At 42.0% G+C, this 19,971-nt stretch overlaps 1 protein-coding gene across 2 annotated transcripts in view; it reads right to left on the bottom strand.

Annotated features, from left to right (window-relative positions):
* Positions 1-508: 508 nt before the first annotated feature.
* Positions 509-19,971, bottom strand: part of LOC116297875 (protein SSUH2 homolog) — a 29,835-nt gene continuing 10,372 nt past the window's right edge. The window contains exons 3-15 of one of the 2 annotated variants that reach the window (XM_031706187.2): positions 9,265-9,334; positions 8,915-9,169; positions 8,505-8,648; positions 7,982-8,057; positions 7,632-7,761; positions 6,752-6,812; positions 4,842-4,966; positions 4,268-4,330; positions 3,579-3,682; positions 3,386-3,478; positions 2,948-3,050; positions 2,106-2,210; positions 509-1,719 (exon numbers count right to left, since the gene is read on the bottom strand). In XM_031706187.2, the coding sequence (XP_031562047.2) occupies positions 1,573-1,719; positions 2,106-2,210; positions 2,948-3,050; positions 3,386-3,478; positions 3,579-3,682; positions 4,268-4,330; positions 4,842-4,966; positions 6,752-6,812; positions 7,632-7,761; positions 7,982-8,057; positions 8,505-8,648; positions 8,915-9,169; positions 9,265-9,334 (1,476 nt within the window). In that variant the 3' untranslated portion in view covers positions 509-1,572. Of the gene's footprint in view, positions 1,720-2,105; positions 2,211-2,947; positions 3,051-3,385; positions 3,479-3,578; positions 3,683-4,267; positions 4,331-4,841; positions 4,967-6,751; positions 6,813-7,631; positions 7,762-7,981; positions 8,058-8,504; positions 8,649-8,914; positions 9,188-9,264; positions 9,335-19,971 lie in introns of both variants that reach the window. The other variant, XM_089035609.1, reaches the window with a different exon arrangement.

Consider the following 19,971-nt stretch of genomic DNA (forward strand, 5'->3'; position numbering starts at 1 on the left):
AAACCCAATGCAGTGAGTCATAATTAGGTAAAGCAGTGTGGTATGTCCACTTCCTCTTAAAATTCTCTCTCATAAAAATCCACATCCTCTCCGAGCCTTCTGTTCGTACCGCTCAGCGGTTACTATAAACTTCCGTCAAATATTTTTTTAATGATGTCTCGTTGGATTGAAATGTAATGACTTAAACAGATTTATGTAGGAGAACTCATGAAAAATGATTAACTAAACACTGTTCAATAGTGTAAGATCCTTTGGCTTCCATTGTTTGTTAATGCAAATTCCTCCCCCTCCCACCTCCTCACCTATTGTCCAATCCATGCCCTCTTAAGCGAAATTCGATTTTTTGTTAGAAAGCTGAAATGGGCTTGGGTGCAAGAATGCTGTATCACTTGCTTGGTGATCTCGATTTGAAAGTTCTCCCAATGTTTCTAATAAGCTATAAGACCTAGCGTAGCAGGTCTCGGCTTCCTTCCACCCATCCCGCTTGAGAGCCTTTGCGAAAAATAAACCGCGTTAAGAATGTTTTAATTTGAATGACGCCGGTGTATGATGGCATGTTATTTCCCGAAGACATAATATATCTATACTATCCAATGCTATCTAGAGAATTTTTTGTATGGATTTAAAACATTCATGACCTGGGTTAATGTAAAATGTCAGTTTCGGGGTTAATATTAGAAAAAATATACTTGAATGAAAATATGAATCCTGTGAATGCCGTGTCGTGATAAGCCGTTTTCGAGCATTTTCATCAGCTGAGTATAGCTCTCGTGTAATGTGATTAGTCAAAGGATTTCGTCAATTCAGTGTCGTGACCGTGTCGTTGCTTTATAACGACATAACTACGGCAAAATAATAAAAGGATGTAAAATACGCGACCTTTGATTGGACATGGGAAGGCATGGCACGAACGAAGACACTATAAAAGAACTTTAAAATGGTAACAATCGCTATATATGCATCACGAGTCCCGCGCTACCACTGCTACAAGGCCATGCTCAAGGGGTCAAAAAGTGAGATCATGGGTCGAAAATTTAATTAATTCAAGCACAGTTTAATGAAAATTGTACTTTATTAAAAAAATAAAATTGAAATATAGTAATCTTTACAACCCATGATCCAACTTTTTGACCCATTGAGAATGCGCTTAGAGCAGTAGTGCAGAACTCTTGATGCATGCATAGTAAAATAGAAATATTCGCTAACCCTTCATTCGAGTATTCTTACTATTGGGTTACCTGTGGTATCATAGCGCGCATTTCTTTTCTTTTTTATCTTTGACCATCGATTTATTTGTCTCTATCTAAGTGACATCTAAAAAATAAGAAAAATATTTTCTATGCTATCATTAATTTGCAAGCTAAATAACTACTTCTATAAATCTACTAATGACTACACACTATATCGCACATACTGTAGAGGGGTTTCAAGGCAGCCATGTGGTGTGGGGCAAAACAGCAGAATTTTTCTTCTTTTGGGAATAAAATGAAAAGAACATTGCATCCTGGCTGTCGCTACCTCCGTGGCTACTGTTAAACTAACTATAGCTCAGGTGCAAAGGCGTGGGTCATCTTAAAGAATCGTACAGCCACAACAGCAAGTTTGTGGGTAGTCTGGAGCGTGGACTTTATGATCATGACCATACACCCAGTACCTGGAGTCATTATCTTTCCACTTGTAGTGAACCTCGGACACTGGAACAGCACGCAGAACCTGACGCTGTTCACGTTAAGAAAACATGAGGTTAGAAACGACAAAATTTTTGTGACGAGCTTTAAAGTCTTGGCGTATTTCCGGTTCGATCTGCTCACAAAACCGCTAAAATAAAGCGGAAAATGTTCTCAATGATTTAAAACTTTTAACAACAAATCCAAAAAACCTTTTTACAACTACTTTTGGTTTTAAACTCGAAAGTCGTTTTTTTGTACTACTGACATCCAAACTCAAAGCTCTATATTTCTTTTAGAAGATGACCAACATGGTGCATTCTGGTCCACCTTGGGTTCAAACATTCATCGCGCCTTGACGGTGTTGTTGGTACCCAAGCTTGATCAGAATGTATGTTGTGGAAAAAAGTCTTTGTTAATCTAGATATCGAAAGTTACCTGCATTAAGATTCGTTCATTTCCAAAGTTCCTTGCATGTTCATCAACAAGCTTTCTGGATCCAGCATTGACGTCATTGTCATGGAAACTATCGATTGCCCACACCTTAAATAGAGTTGTAGCAGACAGTAAGTTATCTGACATAATCAAAATTATGTTCATAGTAACTTCCCATTATCAGGATACTTATGATAGAAATATGTTTGTTTGTAAGCAAGCACACCTGTACTTCCCATATATGCACCTAATTTTTAAAACGTTGTCATCGCCAAAGGCGGTAGGCGATAGGTATTTCCGACATGGAAATGGTTTCGTTGAATACAAAGAACATCGAATCAGTCTCAGCACGAAGGTCCATACTCTTGACGAGAATAACAAGAAGAAACACAAGTCATTCCAGCTATTCTTGGATCTTGGAATGACATATATCCTATAGCTTTTCGCCTATTGCCTATTGCATATCGCCTTTGGCGATGACAACGTTTATTAAAACAGGTGTATACACTGTACAGTTAAGAAGCACAGGAGAAACAAACACTACTCACACAAAGCACGGTTAAGTCTGAGTATTGAACCCAAGACCACATTAAGATGTATTGACAGTGCACATCACTACTTTCCGCATATACAGTCAACTCTTGCCTTAAATTATCGGACACTCCGATATTACAGACACCTTGCTATTGCTGGCAAAATGCCCAGTTTAAAATACTGACCAAGAAATCACCGTAATTAAGTCTCGCTATTGTAGACCATTGGTATTATTAAGCCACCAAGTGGAGGTGTCGAGGGTGTCCGCTATGATAAGAGTTGAAAACATTCACATTACATAGTTCACTTACTCGTGGTAACTCCTGACTGAAGATCTCGGTGCCAGAGCTGTTCACTAACAATTCATCGGGAAGGTCAGTTCGTTCAACAACGTGGTTTGACAAATGATTTGTCCTGTAACAGAATGTTGGAGACTTCTTCTTTAGATCGTTCTCTTTGAAATGTTTTCCAGTTATGTACAGCGACACTGGAGAAGTGGCATTATGGGTGAAAAAGGAAAAAGAAGGAAGGAAGGAAGGAAGGAAGGAAGGAAGGAAGGAAGGAAGGAAGGAAGGAAGGAAGGAAGGAAGGAAGCAAGGAAGCAAAGAAGGAAGGAAGCAAGGAAGGAAGGAAGCAAAGGAGGAAGGAAGCAAGGAAGGAAGGAAGCAAAGGAGGAGGGGAGGGAGGGAGGGAGGGAGGGAGGAGGAAGGAAGGTGGAGTTCCATCATAGTACAAGATATATACATTACCATTTCACAGTAAGCTCAATGTAGGTCTTCAAATTGCCTTGACCACAACAAGTCCAGCACCTGACTCGACCATGACCATGACAAGTGGTACACCTTGAAAGGCAACAAAACAATATTCACTAAAATTTTTCTTTGCTGTCACAAGAAATTATAGAAAATATTAAATGAAGAAAGTTAGATTGCATATATATACCTCCTGCGACCACTCCCATGACACCATGTGCAGTGTTCATGGTGATGTTCACCATCTCGATACACACTTTTGTGTCCAGATCCATGACAGAATGTACACCTTGTCTGATGATTAAAGTAACACAACATAGATCACAAATCAAATACAGAGGTGTCACACAACTCTGACAAAGGACTAGCGTCCGAAACGTCAGTTTTTTCATCCTTTCATGGTGTAAAATTTACCCTTTTATCATTACTGTTTCATTAGAAACACCGACGCATCTCACACTAGTTTTTAGCTAGTTCTCTCTACTTTGGTAACACTTGGTTTGCTCAGTTGGTTGAGCATTGGGCTGTGTTGTGGGAGGTCATGGGTTCAAGCCCCAGTAAGACCAACAATCAGGGTCTCAAAACAACCAAGGAGAGGGTGCTGCCTTTTTTATAATATCAACAAATAGTTAGACATTTAAGTGGCTTGCATGACCACTTTAATTGGTGTTCCCCTCTCTCTACAAGTCATCATATTTATGAGAGGAACTCAATATCAGAGGAACTTAAGAGACCACTGAGGGTGAACACAGCCTGGGTTTCAATATGATATGGCTTTCATTATCATCATGAATTTCTTCAAGAATCTTACTTTCTGATTGGTATCAGCCATCATCAATAAGAGAACAGATTTTAGAAAACTTTGAGAATAAAACCTACCCTGCCACGCCCATAACAGTTGTAACATCTTTTGTACCCTGCACCATGGCACTCATGGCATGGCTGCAAAAAAGTAAAATAATCATCACAAGCCTCATCATCACCAGCATCATCATCATCACCAGCATCATCACCAGCATCATTATTACCAGCATCATCATCACCAGCATCATCATCATCAGCATCATCACCAGCCTCATCATCACCAGCATCATCATCATCACCAGCATCATCATCACCAGCCTCATCATCACCAGCATCATCATCATCACCAGCATCACCAGCCTCATCATCATCACCAGCATCATCATTACCAGCATCATCATCACCAGCATCATCATCATCACCAGCATCATCATCATCACCAGCATCATCACCAGCCTCATCATCACCAGCCTCATCATCACCAGCATCATCATCACCAGCATCATCATCCCTAGCATCATCATCATCATCAGCATCATCATTACGAGCATAATCATCATCATTATCATCACCATCATCATCATCACCAGCATCATCCCACCAACATCATCACCATTTTTACTACTAGACACCAATACCACAAATTTACCTTGAGTACTGCAGTGTGTGGAACTTCAATCTTTACAACAGAATCTTGAAACATTTTGGGAGGATGTGCTGGGATGCTCCATGGTTGAGGAGGTACCCCATTGTTAGGGGTATCTAAGGGTTGGCCTTAGATAAAAAAATTGAAGAAATACATTAATTTGAAGAAACAATCTTAGTCTATTTCATTATACATTAAAATAACAATCTGGGCCCATTTGTATAAGGGTGGATAGCCCTATCCAATGGACAAATCCTATCTAGTGGATAAATTTATTGCAAGATGACAGCATCGACTTACTGTATCAACTGGATAAGGATTTATCCATTGTATAGCACTATCCACCCTTGGTACAGCTGGACCCAATTGGTTCTTTTGATCTTATGCAAGTATATTAGATTCTAACCCCTCCTCTCAAGGGCACTCTGTGGGACTTGTTACATTCAAAAGGAGGATGTTTCACTAGCATGCTTTGCGCGCCGTACTCATTATGCATCTGTCTTTAGCGTTTGTTTGAAAAATTTCCTCTCAACGACGATTTTCCTCGATTATTTCACCTAACAAAAACAGCAGCCGTTTGCTTATTAAATATTTCCTGCATCCATACTGACAAACAATAGAAAGTCTGGACATGTCTGGGACCTTGTTCGGTATTTTTGTAATTTTTGCCACAGGAAAAATCAAAATATGCCATATCAATGAATGGATAGAAAAAGATAAAAATTGTTTTGACAAGCGAAGTGTTTGTAGGCTTTGAATTATGTGGGAATAAGTCGAAATTAAACGAAGAAAATTTTAAAAAGGAAACACCTACACAAAGTATAGCCTTCATACTATGCTATATCCCTTAAGTCTCCTTAAGTCTCCATGTTTGAGTGAAATACGGCCATTACAATTTCCACTAAAATTCGCCATGTGTTTCGCTTCGTCTTGTCTTATGTCCTTGATATCTGACGTGACCTGCTAGATTACCAAAAATGGTATTTTTGATTATCTTATACAATTCTGATAATCTTGATTTTAAAATTCAAATTTATATTTATAATAACAACGACAATGTAAAATGTTATATATTTTTCATTTAAGTCAATCGAAGGTAGTTTTATTAAGAGGAAAAAGAGTTAAGCTTACTTTTATTCACAGCACGTGTCACAAGCCCGACAAACAATTCAAGAATTTCCTTAATCTAACAAACTATAAACGAATAAATAGTCAAACCACTAGAAACTAATTTTATTCAACTCAAGAAAGCCAAACCTATAGTATTTCACAGTGCAGATAGTGTAATTTTCTTTAAAAACTCAAATTTACAAAAAACTTAAAAGTTCAAATGCAAAGGCAAGACATTCGAAGAAAATCCTCGATCGTAGAAAGTAGATTATATATTTTTCTCAAGGGTAGATAAACAACAACAAACTTAACACATGGCTTTTGTATATTACCTCGAACAACAGCTGATAGATAAAACTTTATTCAGTAGCGATTTTCTTCCGGAAAATCGAGACTGTCATTGTTCAAAACGATGTAAGTCTTCTTTCTTCAATAAAAATGCCTGGGAAGATGGCTGATAACTGTCACAAATTTAAAACACGTAATACCAGCAAATTCAGTCTAATTGGTCCTTTTTGTGGACAATACAATAGAGAAAGAGAAGATCTGAAGTGGAAAAGGGCTCATGATTTCCCTCTTTAATCTCCATAGTCGAGTTCATATAGTCGATGTTTCTGCATTGACATCAAAGCAAAAATGAGTAGATCACGTGACTTTTCAGTGTGATAATATAGTTGGTCGAGGCGCGCAAAGCATGCTAGTGAAACATCCTCCTTTTTACATTCAATATGTACATCAAACAACAGTCAACTCACAATGTCGATCCTGATCAAAGCAATTATAGATTATATAAATGTTCATACCAGTGTAAGGTTGAAATGCCCAGGCAGTTGATCTACTCTCACCAAAACTGGACAAGGAATACTGAAAAATAAACCACGAGAACAACAAGAATAAGACAAAGAATTTTGGCTTTGCTTATTAATTAAACAACATTTAGCCAGTTCAAGACCACTGTAGCTGTCAATACATTGTTAGTGATTATTCTTCATTATCTTGACTCTTACTTATAGAAAACATTCATGTGAACTTGAAAAAATAAATGTATTATCTGCAGACAATACATTTAACATGTCAAGCTCACTCAAGGCTACAAAAGAGAAAAAATATGATTTGCATTACTTTTAATAACAGAATTAATCTTCTTCTACTATAATTGGCAGCTTTTTATGTCAAGTTTTATTACCAGATTCCACAGCCTTGGTCTTCAAAATTCATATGCTAAAAAACATTGTTATCACTATAAATCACCACTGCAAATAAACAGTGACACAGCTCAATGGAATCAAACTGAAATCAAGCAAAGACACCTCTGGCAGCCTCTATACATTCCACAGCTCTAAAGGCTATTATATCATTTTCTACGTCATCCAATAAATCATCATCATCATTTCTCACAGTGCCATAAGTCCCATAAGATCTTCATTCAATAATTGCTTGATATTAACTTATATAGACCTCTTCGGCTTGGGGTAATGTTTTCCCAATTCAGACCACATGTCATTCCCTTGAGAATAAGATTCTTTGTTTGAGCTGTATCCATATTCATGTGTCTTCTCATGTGCAACTGAGTGCAAACCTTAAACAAAGAAATGATACCCTAGGGAATGTCATGTGGTTTGAAATGGGAAAACATTATGTCAGAGCCGAAGAGGTCTATTAACATGCATCAAAGTCACTCACATGGTAACCACATGTTGGCTGGATGTCTTTGATGTCCATGTCTCTGGCTGCGCCTTTTCCATAGCAACAGTGATCATCAGCAAATTTAAGCAGAGCATTTCTTGCTTGATCTTCAGTGATTGATGTTGCTCTATAATTAAGGAGAATACAGTAGTGACTCAAATTAATTAACATATGTATACATACAAAATTAATTTTATATACATATAATTTTATATTCATACAACTAGGAGATCATAAAAATCCAGTAGCTTCTCAGGGTAAAACATATATAAAGTCCAGGACCCTTAACTTTGAAATCTCATTTTAGAATAGTAAAACAGTTTTCCTTTACAACAAGTGGCACTTACTGGCTGAAGACTTGTTGTGGAGCATTCTGCTGTGGGGGCGGTTCATAAGGGGGTGGTGGAGGCAGATATGGAGAACCTGGAATAATGAGGAAAAATACTTTAAATACTAAGTCGTAGAGGTTTTTGTAGGTTGGATTCATATTATGAAACTCAAATTGACTCATCAACCTTTAAAAATAATTTTATGTTTTCCTTAGCTTTCGACCGACACGGTCATCCTCAGAGGAACTAAAATACGTTACATTATTAACAAAACCTACGCGATCAAACGTTGTACGTATGCGCGAGGAAAAGAATCGTGCGCACAAACCTGAAAGCACGAGCATTGAAAATCACAAAAGATTTATGTAATTTATGTAATTTATACTGTCCATATTAATTTGTTCCTGTCCTGGCCTAAGTTATTGAACTAGGTTCAGTTACAACATTTTGGAGCTACAATACCCTGACACCCCTTTGGACAATCTACAAGACCAATGAGACTCAATTTACCAGTTATTACGAACAGAAGCAAAATACTAACCATAATTAGTATTTTCATATCCAGGTAAAGTACCAAAAAGACTAGGAGGAGGAGCAGTGGGGGTTGGTGGTGCAGCATTTTCTTTTCCTTCGACATCTTGGTCAGGAATATCAGATCCAGTATAAGATGGAGTGTCTACTTCTCCTACAAATATAATCCAAAAAAGTTTTACAGTTAACATTGAATACAGGGCTGGCCAGAATTGAAACTTGTCTGGTCGAATCTTTGCCTTGCTGGTCATTTTTTACTAGTAACGTGCCAGAAACAAGGTTATGACCAGCAACACACCACATGAATAATGTTGAGCCAGAAACAAGGGATGACCAAGCTAAAGCTAATTTAGCCCTTACAGTATCATTATCCCTGTGAAAATAATAATTATAAATGAAAGTATAAAGTTGATATCTTACCTCCAACAGCCAGATTTGGAGGAGCTTGCCCAGTGGCTCCATATCCTTGCTGCTGTGGAGGTGATCCATATCCTTGCCGAGGGGGAGGCGCTCCGTATCCTTGCTGAGGGGGAGGTGCTCCGTAACCCTGGTGTTGAGGTGGTCCATATCCCTGTTGTGGTGGAGGATAGCCTTTCTGGTCTTGTCCACCATAGCCTTGTTGCTGTGGTGGATACCCCTGTTGCTGAGGAGCATATCCAACTGGTGGCTGATTAACTAGAGTGCAAATGAAAACTGGAATATGTCACTGATAATCAGGCCCAAGAGAGTATATATGTTAACAAACCCTTGAGCTAAGAACATTATGATACCTGGAGGATAGGGTCCTTGTCCTTGTCCTGCGGGTTGATATCCCTGGCCGGAAGGATACCCTTGGCTCATCTAGTACGAGATACACCATGAATTTAGTAATGTACATCATCAAACAAACTGTTACAAATTAGAAATACGAATGAAAGAAAACCTACAGGGTTTGTGCTGAGGTAACCACTTAAAATTCAAGGGCTTTTCAAGGAGTATACAAAGTAGTATAGGGGATGGGGGTTCCAGCGCAACGACCACCGGAGGATTACCCGTCTAAAGTACCCCCCTCGATTCGTACCGCGATTACCCGCATCCCGTGTTTATGTAAAATATGTTAGTCTATATATGGAGTGCGAAGATTGTAAAGAGTTTGTTTATGATTTCTGTGTAAAGTGCTTGAAACCCAAGTTTGTACCTACTAAGCCAAATAAGTATATTTGTTGTGGTAAGAAAATGCAAATAGAAGATGATACGTCAGCACAGTGTTACGAGTGTGGTAAGAATATTCGTAATGCCGTACCAAATGCTACCAAAGAGCAATATTACGCCAACGGAGGTCGTAAGAAAACACCTTATAAGAGAATAAAATACTTTAGGGACTGGATGAGTCATATCCAAGGTTATCGACCGGTATATTTAGACAACGAAGTAAAGAAGAAAATCATAGACCATTTAGAAGAGCCAACCCCACAAAGTCTACGGAAAACGTTGAAAAAATTAAAGCTAGGGAAATATTACAAAGCTATTCCTTATCTTTTGTCTGAAATTACCGGTAAGTCTATTCCCGAGGTTTCTGATATGACAAAAGCCGAGTGGATGTTTTGTCGGCTGGATAAGGATATTCCTTATTACCCTGACGTAATTTACGAAATATTTTACAAAATAGACCCCAACCACCCCCTGTTAGGATGGATTCCGAGGCGACAATAACATATTACGCGTAATTCATACGATGAATTTATATTACGCGTAATAATTTGCCAAATAAGGTTATGCAAATAATTCACTGAATTTATATTACGCGTAATAATTCGCTGAATTTATATTACGCGTAATAATTCACTGAATTTATATTACGCGTAATTTCTAGACTGACGTTCGATATGTAAATAGAATCCCGTCACGCTCTTTTCAAAGCAGATGTTTACTGAGCAAGCTTTCTTTGAAGCTCTTCTTTTGCCTCCTGGTAGATCTTTTTGCGAGATTCCTCGGAAAGATCTTTTACGACTGTTTTTTTATTCCTTATGTCCGACTTTAATTTCTCGTATTTGTCTTCTTCGGTCAGAATAAGCGAGAATTCTACGTCGTCTATCTTTCTGTCACGCAAAGCCTTTGAGACAAGGTCGGTAATAGTATTTACTTTAGCCCTAGACAGAGCTATTGTCGTGTCATGCTTGGATATTTTCGTGGATAGCTTTTTCATAATACCCGTAGCAACAGCAGAAATAATACCACAGGTTGCCCCAACGCCGGCCAAAGGAACTCCAACAATTATTCCCGGCCCAGTAAGCGAAGTAGCAACGCCAGAGCCCGTTAACACAACAGATATGGATCCTGAAGTTATCGCAATCTTATGTAGCGTACTCCGGGCTCTGACGTACTTTTTTCGGACTTTTTCATAGTGTTTTGTCTGCCCTTCCAAGTAAGCCAGGATTAAGTTCGCTTTATTAAGCCTGAAATTCTCCGCGTTTAATTCGTTAGGACCTGTATCCTTAGTGGTAGCGTGATAATTGGGAACATCTGGGTACAACTGAGGTGCTGATGGTATAACATCCATTATATATACTAATGTACGACGCTTTTGGGAATGATATTGAGGAGCAGCCACATCACGACAACCGGGATTACTGGAACTGGAGGGCCTTTAGGAAGATGTTTCCACATGCAGACGCCAGTAAGTTTGAAAGAAGACCCGATGGGATTTACTTTAACGGCTCCAGGATGTACAGCAATGCAGACTTGGAACATTCAAAGCTGGAGCAAGTAGGTGATCAGGTGCAGCGATTGACGATTGTACGCCCCGTTCATAAAGAAAGGCCACCAAAACCCGAGCATAAAGCACCTAATTTTCCTAGAAACTTATTGTTAACCACGGAAGATTACCCATTTTACGATGCTGAAGGTGGTGTAAACAACTTCGAAAAGCTGGTAACGCACCTGAAGATTTCAGTGGGTAAACAATCATTTAACGTAATACTAAGAAATATCTATAAGAATACGATGTTGAAGCATACGTCGGGTAAAGAGGCCAGGAAATGGTTAGCAGGGCCCAATATGCGGTATTGGCCGCAGCAGTTAGACTTTGCTATTTGGGCTGCCACTAAAGGTTGTGGTGTTGCCGCGGACATGTTTCACATTCCAATTATGCAGTTTCACGTTGCCTTTACGGTAAGGAGGTTGTTGAAGGAGCTTAACGTACCCCTACCGGGAGATAAGGCATTTAATCCAATGAATAACCGATATGACGCCGCAGCCCTGGAAAGGTTAATTAATGAGTTCAAACCACAGCAAAAAGACTTTCGTTATAAGGAGGGTAAGACGCATGGGCTGGGTATAGTTTACGTTTGGGGTGCCAATGGTGAGAAGCCGGCTGACTACGGACATCAGGAATACCCAAGTAATGAGTTAGAGTTCGGTGATATGGGCGGCGATAAGGGTAATAATTCATTAATTACTAGAATTCAAACAAACTACCCCGGCACTTGGGATCCGTTCGTGTTAATGAAAGGAAAAGGTTTAAGGAACCTAGCCAGGATTAACCGTAGCATTGAAGCATTCGTGTACTGCATCCTGGGAGCGCAGGTAAATACCCGCAACCCCATTGTTGGATCCCAAGGCGCTTCACAGGAAACGCAACAAGAATTCCTAACTTTATTTGAGTCTGCAATAATAGAAAATGACATATCTAAATCGGTGCAGAGATATCAATTAGCGGTGCAGCAGTCTAAAGTGCGACTGGATTACGCTTTGTCGCCTGGTTGTTGGTTAATGCCAAGTAATTTAGTTATTAACACCAATTCCGTTGTGGGTTATAACAACAAGCTGCAGCGAGCTACTAAGGATATGAAGTTTGGGGTGAATGACGTGAACTCTGACACTCTTAGGAACATTCCTCACTTCGTAGAGAAGCCAAAAAAGTCACACGAAGCGAAGCTACCCGTAGTTAAGAAACCATCAAAGAAGGCCCATGTTATGCCTACGATACCCGAGGAATACGACCATAACTTACTAAAAGCCGGCTTAGCAGCCGCGGGTGTTGGTCTGAGCTATTATATATGGCGATGAACAACCCCTACGTAGCTGGAGTAGATTGTGTCTATACGACTTACACAGGTGAGAAAAAATACACCCAAGCATCTTGGGTTGATGTCACGGGCATGTCCGTGAATTTGAACTACTCAGGGAAGAAGTTAATCCTTTGTAGCATTTGCCTTGGCTCCGCGAGTCATGCTAACATTGGGTTTCGATTTTGCGATGTTAACGGCGCACTACGGCCAATGCGCGCGAAGACGAGTAACAGGGAGCCAGCACACTTTTCCGTAGAACCACCGACGAATAGCACTGAAAATTTATCGGTTTGGACTTTACACATGGCTGCCGATTGCCATGGGGAGGTAAAGCTGCAGATACGCGTAGACGACACCGGGAGCGTTTGCATAAATAGCATAGAAGATCAGAGAAACAAGGCTTATAATCACATGACAATTAGCACTCTTACGGTGCTTAGCCTTTAAATATATGAATCCACATTTAAGCGAAATGCGTTACCTCCACTACCTAGGGTCAGAGAGTTACAACAAACACGAGTGGTTCGATGTGGGGATGTGGGCTGAAGTTGGAGGTCCTGCGTTAGTCGTTTGCACCGTTAACGTCAGTACGTTGGTAAGCGCAAACGTGGGGTTTAGGCTTGTTGATGAGAATAACGAGCCTTTAACTCCCTATCGAACTTCCTCGAGCAATAGGAGAGTAGCTCACTTTTCGATGGAGCCAAACAAGTTTAGCGGTGAAAACCTAACACCAGTTACGTTTCACGTGGTAGTTAACTGTAAGTATGCTAAGCTGCAGGTGTTTCCTGACGACGCTGCCAGCAACGGATCAAACTTTGGTTATGTAGTGATAAATGGTGGGCATAAAAACCACGATGCCGCCTGGAACCACAAACCCATTAGCACCATGAGCGTGCTACCGTTAGTCCCGCATTATCGAGGCGGCGCGAATACTATCTTTACTTATCCCAAGCCGAGAACGCCTCGGGTACCCGACAAGGATAAGCCCCCAGTAACGTACCCAGATAAGATTAACCCTGAATCTTCTTCAGGAGTACCACTCCAATAGCGACGACCAAGATCCAAACGTTATTCCCCACGAACTTTAGCAGTTCTCCGCCGGCCCTAAGTGCCAAGGAAACAACCGAACCCAGCAGCCCAGGAAGACCGGCTGCCATCTTTTTTCCCAAGTCCGCCAGCCCATTGCCTAATTTCTTTACGCCTGCGCCTGTAGCCTTAAGCGCGGATAGGATAACTCCTACTACGCTCGAAATAGCAACCGCAAACGCCAGCGGAATACCATACTTCAAAAGGGCTCTTTTTATTTTTTCCTTGGTAGTAAGCCCCAGCTCCTTTTCCAGGTTTTCCTTTTGAGCCCGCAATTCCGCAAGGCGTATTTCAAGGGCCTCCACCTCCTTTTGAGCTGCTTCCCTCTCCTCTTCGGGGCGAGTTTGGTCATCGATTATTTCCTGCTGCCGCTCTATTTGCCCCTCCAGATCTTCAATAGCCTGATCTCTTTGCCGAAGTTGCTCCTCTTTAGCGTTGATTTCAGCAACCAACTGCCGCCGCTCCTCTAAAGACCTAGTTATGGTGGTCCGTAAGTCCTTAGCTTCCTCATTATTAATATCTAGGTCTTGCAGGGCAAGATTGAGGGCTTGTCTGGCTTGGTCTCTTTCGTTTAAAGCCGTTTCAGCTTCTCGCTTGAATTGCAGTATGACTTCGTTCTTGCCCTTGATTTCTTTCTTTTGAGCATCGGTTAGCTGCCGTATTTGTTTTTCGTAATTTGCTTCCTTTTCTTTCAGCGTTTCTTGTAGTTCCTCGGCGTGTTTTTCTAGTGCGGCCCTTTCATTTATGTTTTCCAATCTTTCTAACATGCTTCTAGTGGCACGCTGGAAGCCTTTTAATCTTGCTACGTCACCCCTAACTTCACCATTGTCGTCGAAAAGGGGCTGCGGTTTTGTCCAGCGGTCTTTATCAGGAAATCTCAGGTCTTGAACGCTTATGAGGACTTTGTTTCCGCGTTCTGTGAGCCTTACGTCGTCAGCATCGAAGTGGGAATAGCGCTCATTTAGCTCTTCCATTGCCCACTCTACAGTTTCCCGCGCGGCTGCCTCAGGCTGCTCTATGTTTTGAAGCTCCAAGTACTCAGGGACGGGGCTGCCGTGGTTTTTTGATTGCCACATGCGATTCAAGGCGGCCTTGAAGCTTTTCCATCTATTACCATACTTGTTTTCTAGAGCCATATCGTAGATTAGGGGGTCGGTTTCCGCGCCTTTAGTCCATGCGTCGTATTCTTCGTCGTTAATGTCTACTTGACCTTCTTCGGTGGTGGGGTCAAGATCCGTTCCTTCTACTTCCATTATATATGATAAGCTCGAAGTTAAACCCCAACGTATTACCTAAGCAGGTTGGCGGACTGAAAGCAGAACGCACCTTTCACCGTGTCACCTTTACCCCCAGCAGCGCTAAGCCAGGGGAAACCCTGTACGTAGGCGTGCCCCGCCTAACGGATAACCTAGTGTTGGTTCCTGGCACCCTGGCGCTAAGGTTTGACCTAGCAATACAACCAAGCACTGCGGACGCGCGTCACGTTGTCAACGACCTTGGCCGCAACATTGTCTCAAAGATGCGGGTGAAGTTCGCAGGGGAATCCCTCTTGGACTTAAATAGGTACGATCTGTATACCACGTACAAAGACTTATGGTTGACTGCATTTGACCGCGCGCAAAGGATAGAGCAGGGAATCGCCAGTGATGCCATACGCAAGGTAAGAAGCGCAACCTCTGGCGCCTCAGGAGAAGACGAAATAAAGACGGCTTATGGCACTAAATATGTCGTTCCATTAGATTTCGAAGTTATCACGAACCACGGTGCATACTACCCAAGGCAGCTAAGCGAGCTGCAGTTCGAAGTAACCCTAGCAGACACTACGAACATCCTACAGGGAAAGGACGTAAGTTCCTCAGCCGTCCACCCATACTCCGTTACTAACTTAGAGCTGCAGTATGAAACGGTATACAGCGAAGACTTAGCACGTAGCGCCGGTATGGAATACAGCTCCGGGAAGGCTTTCCTTTACGATCACGTCGTGATGTACAAGACGTTCAGCTTTACAAATAACGTCGAAGAGGTCATCAACCAAAGCATTAACCTTCCCAGGCGCAGCCTTACAGGGATAATGTTGTTGTTCGCAAAGACATACACGGCAGGATTGCGCGACTCTGAGGCATTCTTTAATCCTAACATTACCAACGTAGGTGTTAGCATCAACGGAGTGCCTAATAAGGTTTACTCACAAGGGATAAAGCCCGCGGATATGTACCGGGAAGTCGCACGTAAGTTTGGCGACCAAATTAGCCCAAAGGAATTCTTTAAGGATAAGTATGCGCTGTGGATCGACATGCGCACGACGAACGACGAAGACCTACATGGACAGGGATTGCGGCTGGTAAATACCCAGGACGGCATTACGTTGGAGATCAAGCGCACCAAAGACGCCAGCGACACTACTAAGATAAATGCATACATTTTCGTAGTCTCAGACGCGCAGCTAAGCGTGGAAATGAATCAGCTAAAAAGTGTTGCGTACTAGGATGATTGAGGATAAAAATATCCCTTACGTATAATATGCTCCGCGTATTCGAAAACAACGAAACTAAACTGCAATGCCTAGTGCAAAGCGACAAGCTGTACTTTAAGGCGAAAGAGGTAGCAAAGGCATTAGGTTACGCAGACACCAAAGATGCTATTAAAGTCCACGTGCGGGATAAGCATAAGAAGAGGCTTAGCGAATTTAGAATAGAGGTGAATCGCCTCCCTTCTGGTTCACACCCACAATCCCTGTACGTGACGGAATCTGGTTTGTATCAGTTAATATTTAGCTCCAAGCTACCGACAGCAGAGGCATTTCAAGATTGGGTCTTCGAGGATGTCCTACCTACGTTAAGGAAGACGGGAAAGTACTCGTTGGATGGTCCAAATAAGTTGGTCTTCAAGATCGAGAATGAGTTTGACTTACATAAGAAGGTCATCGATTACATACGCCGGTTTCACCCTACGCTGATATTAGCGCCTGGGCTCGGGGAATTGCAAGATACCAGCAGTAAAAGGATAAAGTGCTGGCAAAAGGGCTACCAGGCAGGTCAACCCGACATCCTAATCCTTAACTCCCATAAGAAATACAATGGGTTCTGTCTGGAACTGAAGACGCCAAAGGGTAACGGTGTATTGTCCGACAAACAAAAAGCGGTATTGGCGCAATATGAAATGAATGGATACCTAACGACGGTAAGCAACGATTACGATCTGATCTGCAGGGAAATCGACCGTTACGTCGACGGCATTCGCATACCTTGTCCTGGCTGCGTTAAGGCTTTCAAGTCGCAGGAGACGCTACAAACGCACCGAAAGATATTTCATAAATATAATGATAGTTGAACAAACTCACTGGCGCGAATTAATACAAGGCATTTCATACGAAATAAAAAATTACGTCGTCTTCGAGGACATTAACCGTTTAAGGTTGGTCCTCTTAGACGGCAGCCAAGAGTACAGTTTATGGGCTCCCGACTGCGTACGGTACGTACTGCAAGGCGAAGAGTACACTCACATACGTAGCTATGGTAAAGTCAACGGTCGATGGAAGTTCGACGTTGAAAGAAAGGTGGAGGCTAATCCATTGTGTGATTAGTCGTCCTCATGGGCTTCTAGGTATTGGTCTGCTACGTCGGACCTCATTTTTTCCGACATGAAATCAATCGATATCGTAATCAAGGCTCCTCCTGCGAACGCTGCGATGTAAGGTAACATCATATATTAGACCATTCTTTTCGTATTGCAAGGTAATGGTCTAAAGGCTTGGGACCTTCGTACAGGCAACACCAAATATGTTGACCGCTGCGTTGACAACCACATTTATCGCAGATGCCGTCCCAGTGTTCTCGGTTCTCCCATCTTACTCCTTCGTAGTCGTCAAAGCATACGAAATCTTGGTCTATTTCTTTTTTACGCAGCACTAAAGCCCGGCTGGTTTCAAGGGGGCAACATCGCTCTGCTAAATCGCCGTGGGTCTCGCAGACAACTTCTTCGAGGTGGTAACGCCGGCAGCGGTATTTATGCCAGTTTTCTTCGAAGAGGGGTTCATCGCATCGGCGGCAATGGCCTTTAAGGCAGACTCTATGCTCGCGGTGATATCGTAGGGCCTGTACTGTGGACAGTTCCTTACCGCAGTCGCCGCAAACAGTGCTGATGGTCTTTTGACAGACTTTCTTGGAAAGGTGGTATTGCAGCCGCTGCTTGCTACTAAAAGCTCTATCACATTGCACGCACTTCATTATATATACCTTATTTTTTATTGTTAAATTGTTAAACCCTGTAAGGGGTTTTAGGATAGGGTCTATTATTTCTTGTTATTTTGTTAAGCCCCCATTAAGAGATGAGGTATCATTCTTTCTCATCGTTGAAACCAGCAAAAAGATAATCATGTTAACCATTCTTCGATTACGATGATTTAACAAAATAACAATAAAAAATAGGTCCTTACTTGAGACCTCTTTGCAGCATTTAACAAAATAACAATAAAAAAGAAAGACCTATGCTAATTCCTCTTGCTGGGGCTTAGTAAGATCTTCTTTGCGACCTCTTACTCTTCTCGAGCGTCGTCTAAAGTCCTTTGTGCTTTAGTATCCGCGGGACACCAATGTCCAACGAAGTCTTCTTCAGAGAATACCTTATTACAGTGACGGCAGGTGTATTTTTTACGAGGCGTCGGAGGGGTAACGATGATGCAGTCAGCAGGTAGTTCGCACGTAATGCAGTCCATATATCTATGGGGGATATCGAATGAAGTCCTTAATGGACTCCTTAGCCCAACCCGCCATTGTCAAAAGCGCGCCAAGCCGTTCTGCACGCTTCAGACCACACATTTCATCGTACAATTCCTGTACGCGCTCTTTTAACCGGTCTATCTCTTCCCTTTGCATTTCTATGGTGTCTCTTTTATCCTTTGCGTCGGCGGTAATCCTTCTTACTGCTTCCACTGGTTCCATCTATATATGAACCCAGATCACATGCCTTGTAACGCTCTGATAGTAGGACCCACCGGCTGTGGAAAGACCCAATTCGTCGTGGAGCAGCTATTAGGATCCTTTAGATACCGCTTTGACTACATAGTGCTGCTTTGTCCCACCTACGTGAATAACCGCACCTGGGAAGGCATAGGAGTGAAAGATGACGACTTCTTTGTAGATATCTTAGACCCTAACGAGTTATCCAGCCATTTGAAGTTCTGGCATAAGCAATTCCCTAAAGATACGCAGACGCTCCTCATATTGGACGACATTGCCTGTGGGGACGACGTAAAAAGACGCACTTCCGAGCTCGTTAAACTCGCCTTTAGCGGTAGGCATGACAATATCAGCGTTTGGTTGCTCTCGCAGCAGCTTACCAGCGTCTCTAAGCCCTTCAGGGAAAACATAGGATCGCTTGTCGTCTTCTACACGCCCAGTAAGTCTGACCTGGAAACCATTTTAAGCGACTACGGCGGTGAGATAAGCAAGGAACAGCTGCACGAATACATGCGGCATTTAAAAACGCACCAACATTCCAAGATGATCTTCTCTTTGAGGTTTCCGTATGACGTTAACATATATGGACATTGAGCAGCTCATAGATGAAGTCCCCACACAGTTAGACGAAAGTAACCTCAAGGAACAACTTAACATCCTTGTGTCTTCGGGGAAGTGTAAAGAAATGATAGGTAAGGAACTTACCCATGAGCAGGTTAATAAGCTGTCGGAAGAGGAAGTCAAAAAGTTCCATAAGAGGTACGAGGTTGCCCTTGCAAGTAAGACCACGGACGCCGTAGCAGACTCAGCCATTAAGCTGGCCACCAAGCTTCTCGGACTTGCGCTGCCCATAGACGACGTGGAGCAACTACGGAAGGACATTAGTGATGACTATGTCATCGCCCAAGAACTTAAGATAACCTGTGGGTGGTTGTCTTTGAAGTGCGGTAAGTTAATGGCAGTCGCCTCTGCGGCACTTCACGTAGCTCAGCACGTTGACTTGAAGGAGGTACTAGGTTCCTTTGGAACATCTTGGAAGGACTTCAAGAAGGGCAGAGAAGTCGAAAAGGTCTTCCAGGCAGCACTTACTGAGGTACCTGATCAAGTCACCTCAAGTACTTAGTCAAGTCGTTGTCAGGTCACCTCAAGTACTTAGTCAAGTCGTTGTCAAGTCACCTCAAGTACTTAGTCAAGTCGTCCTTAAGTCATTCTCAAGTACTTAGTCAAGTCGTCCTTAAGTCATTCTCAAGTACTTAGTCAAGTCGTTGTCAAGTCATTGCCAAGTCATTGTCAAGTCGTCATCAAGTTACTTGTCAAGTCCTTCAAGTCCCTTAATATAAGATGAGTGGCACCGAAGAACAACCTCAGGAGGAGCAGAAGATTA

The sequence above is a fragment of the Actinia tenebrosa genome, unplaced genomic scaffold (genome assembly GCF_029948245.1).
Source record: "Actinia tenebrosa isolate PJP-AT-01 unplaced genomic scaffold, QUT_ActTen_1.0 PGA_scaffold3__52_contigs__length_22856419, whole genome shotgun sequence".
Classification (NCBI taxonomy): Eukaryota; Metazoa; Cnidaria; class Anthozoa; order Actiniaria; family Actiniidae; genus Actinia; species Actinia tenebrosa.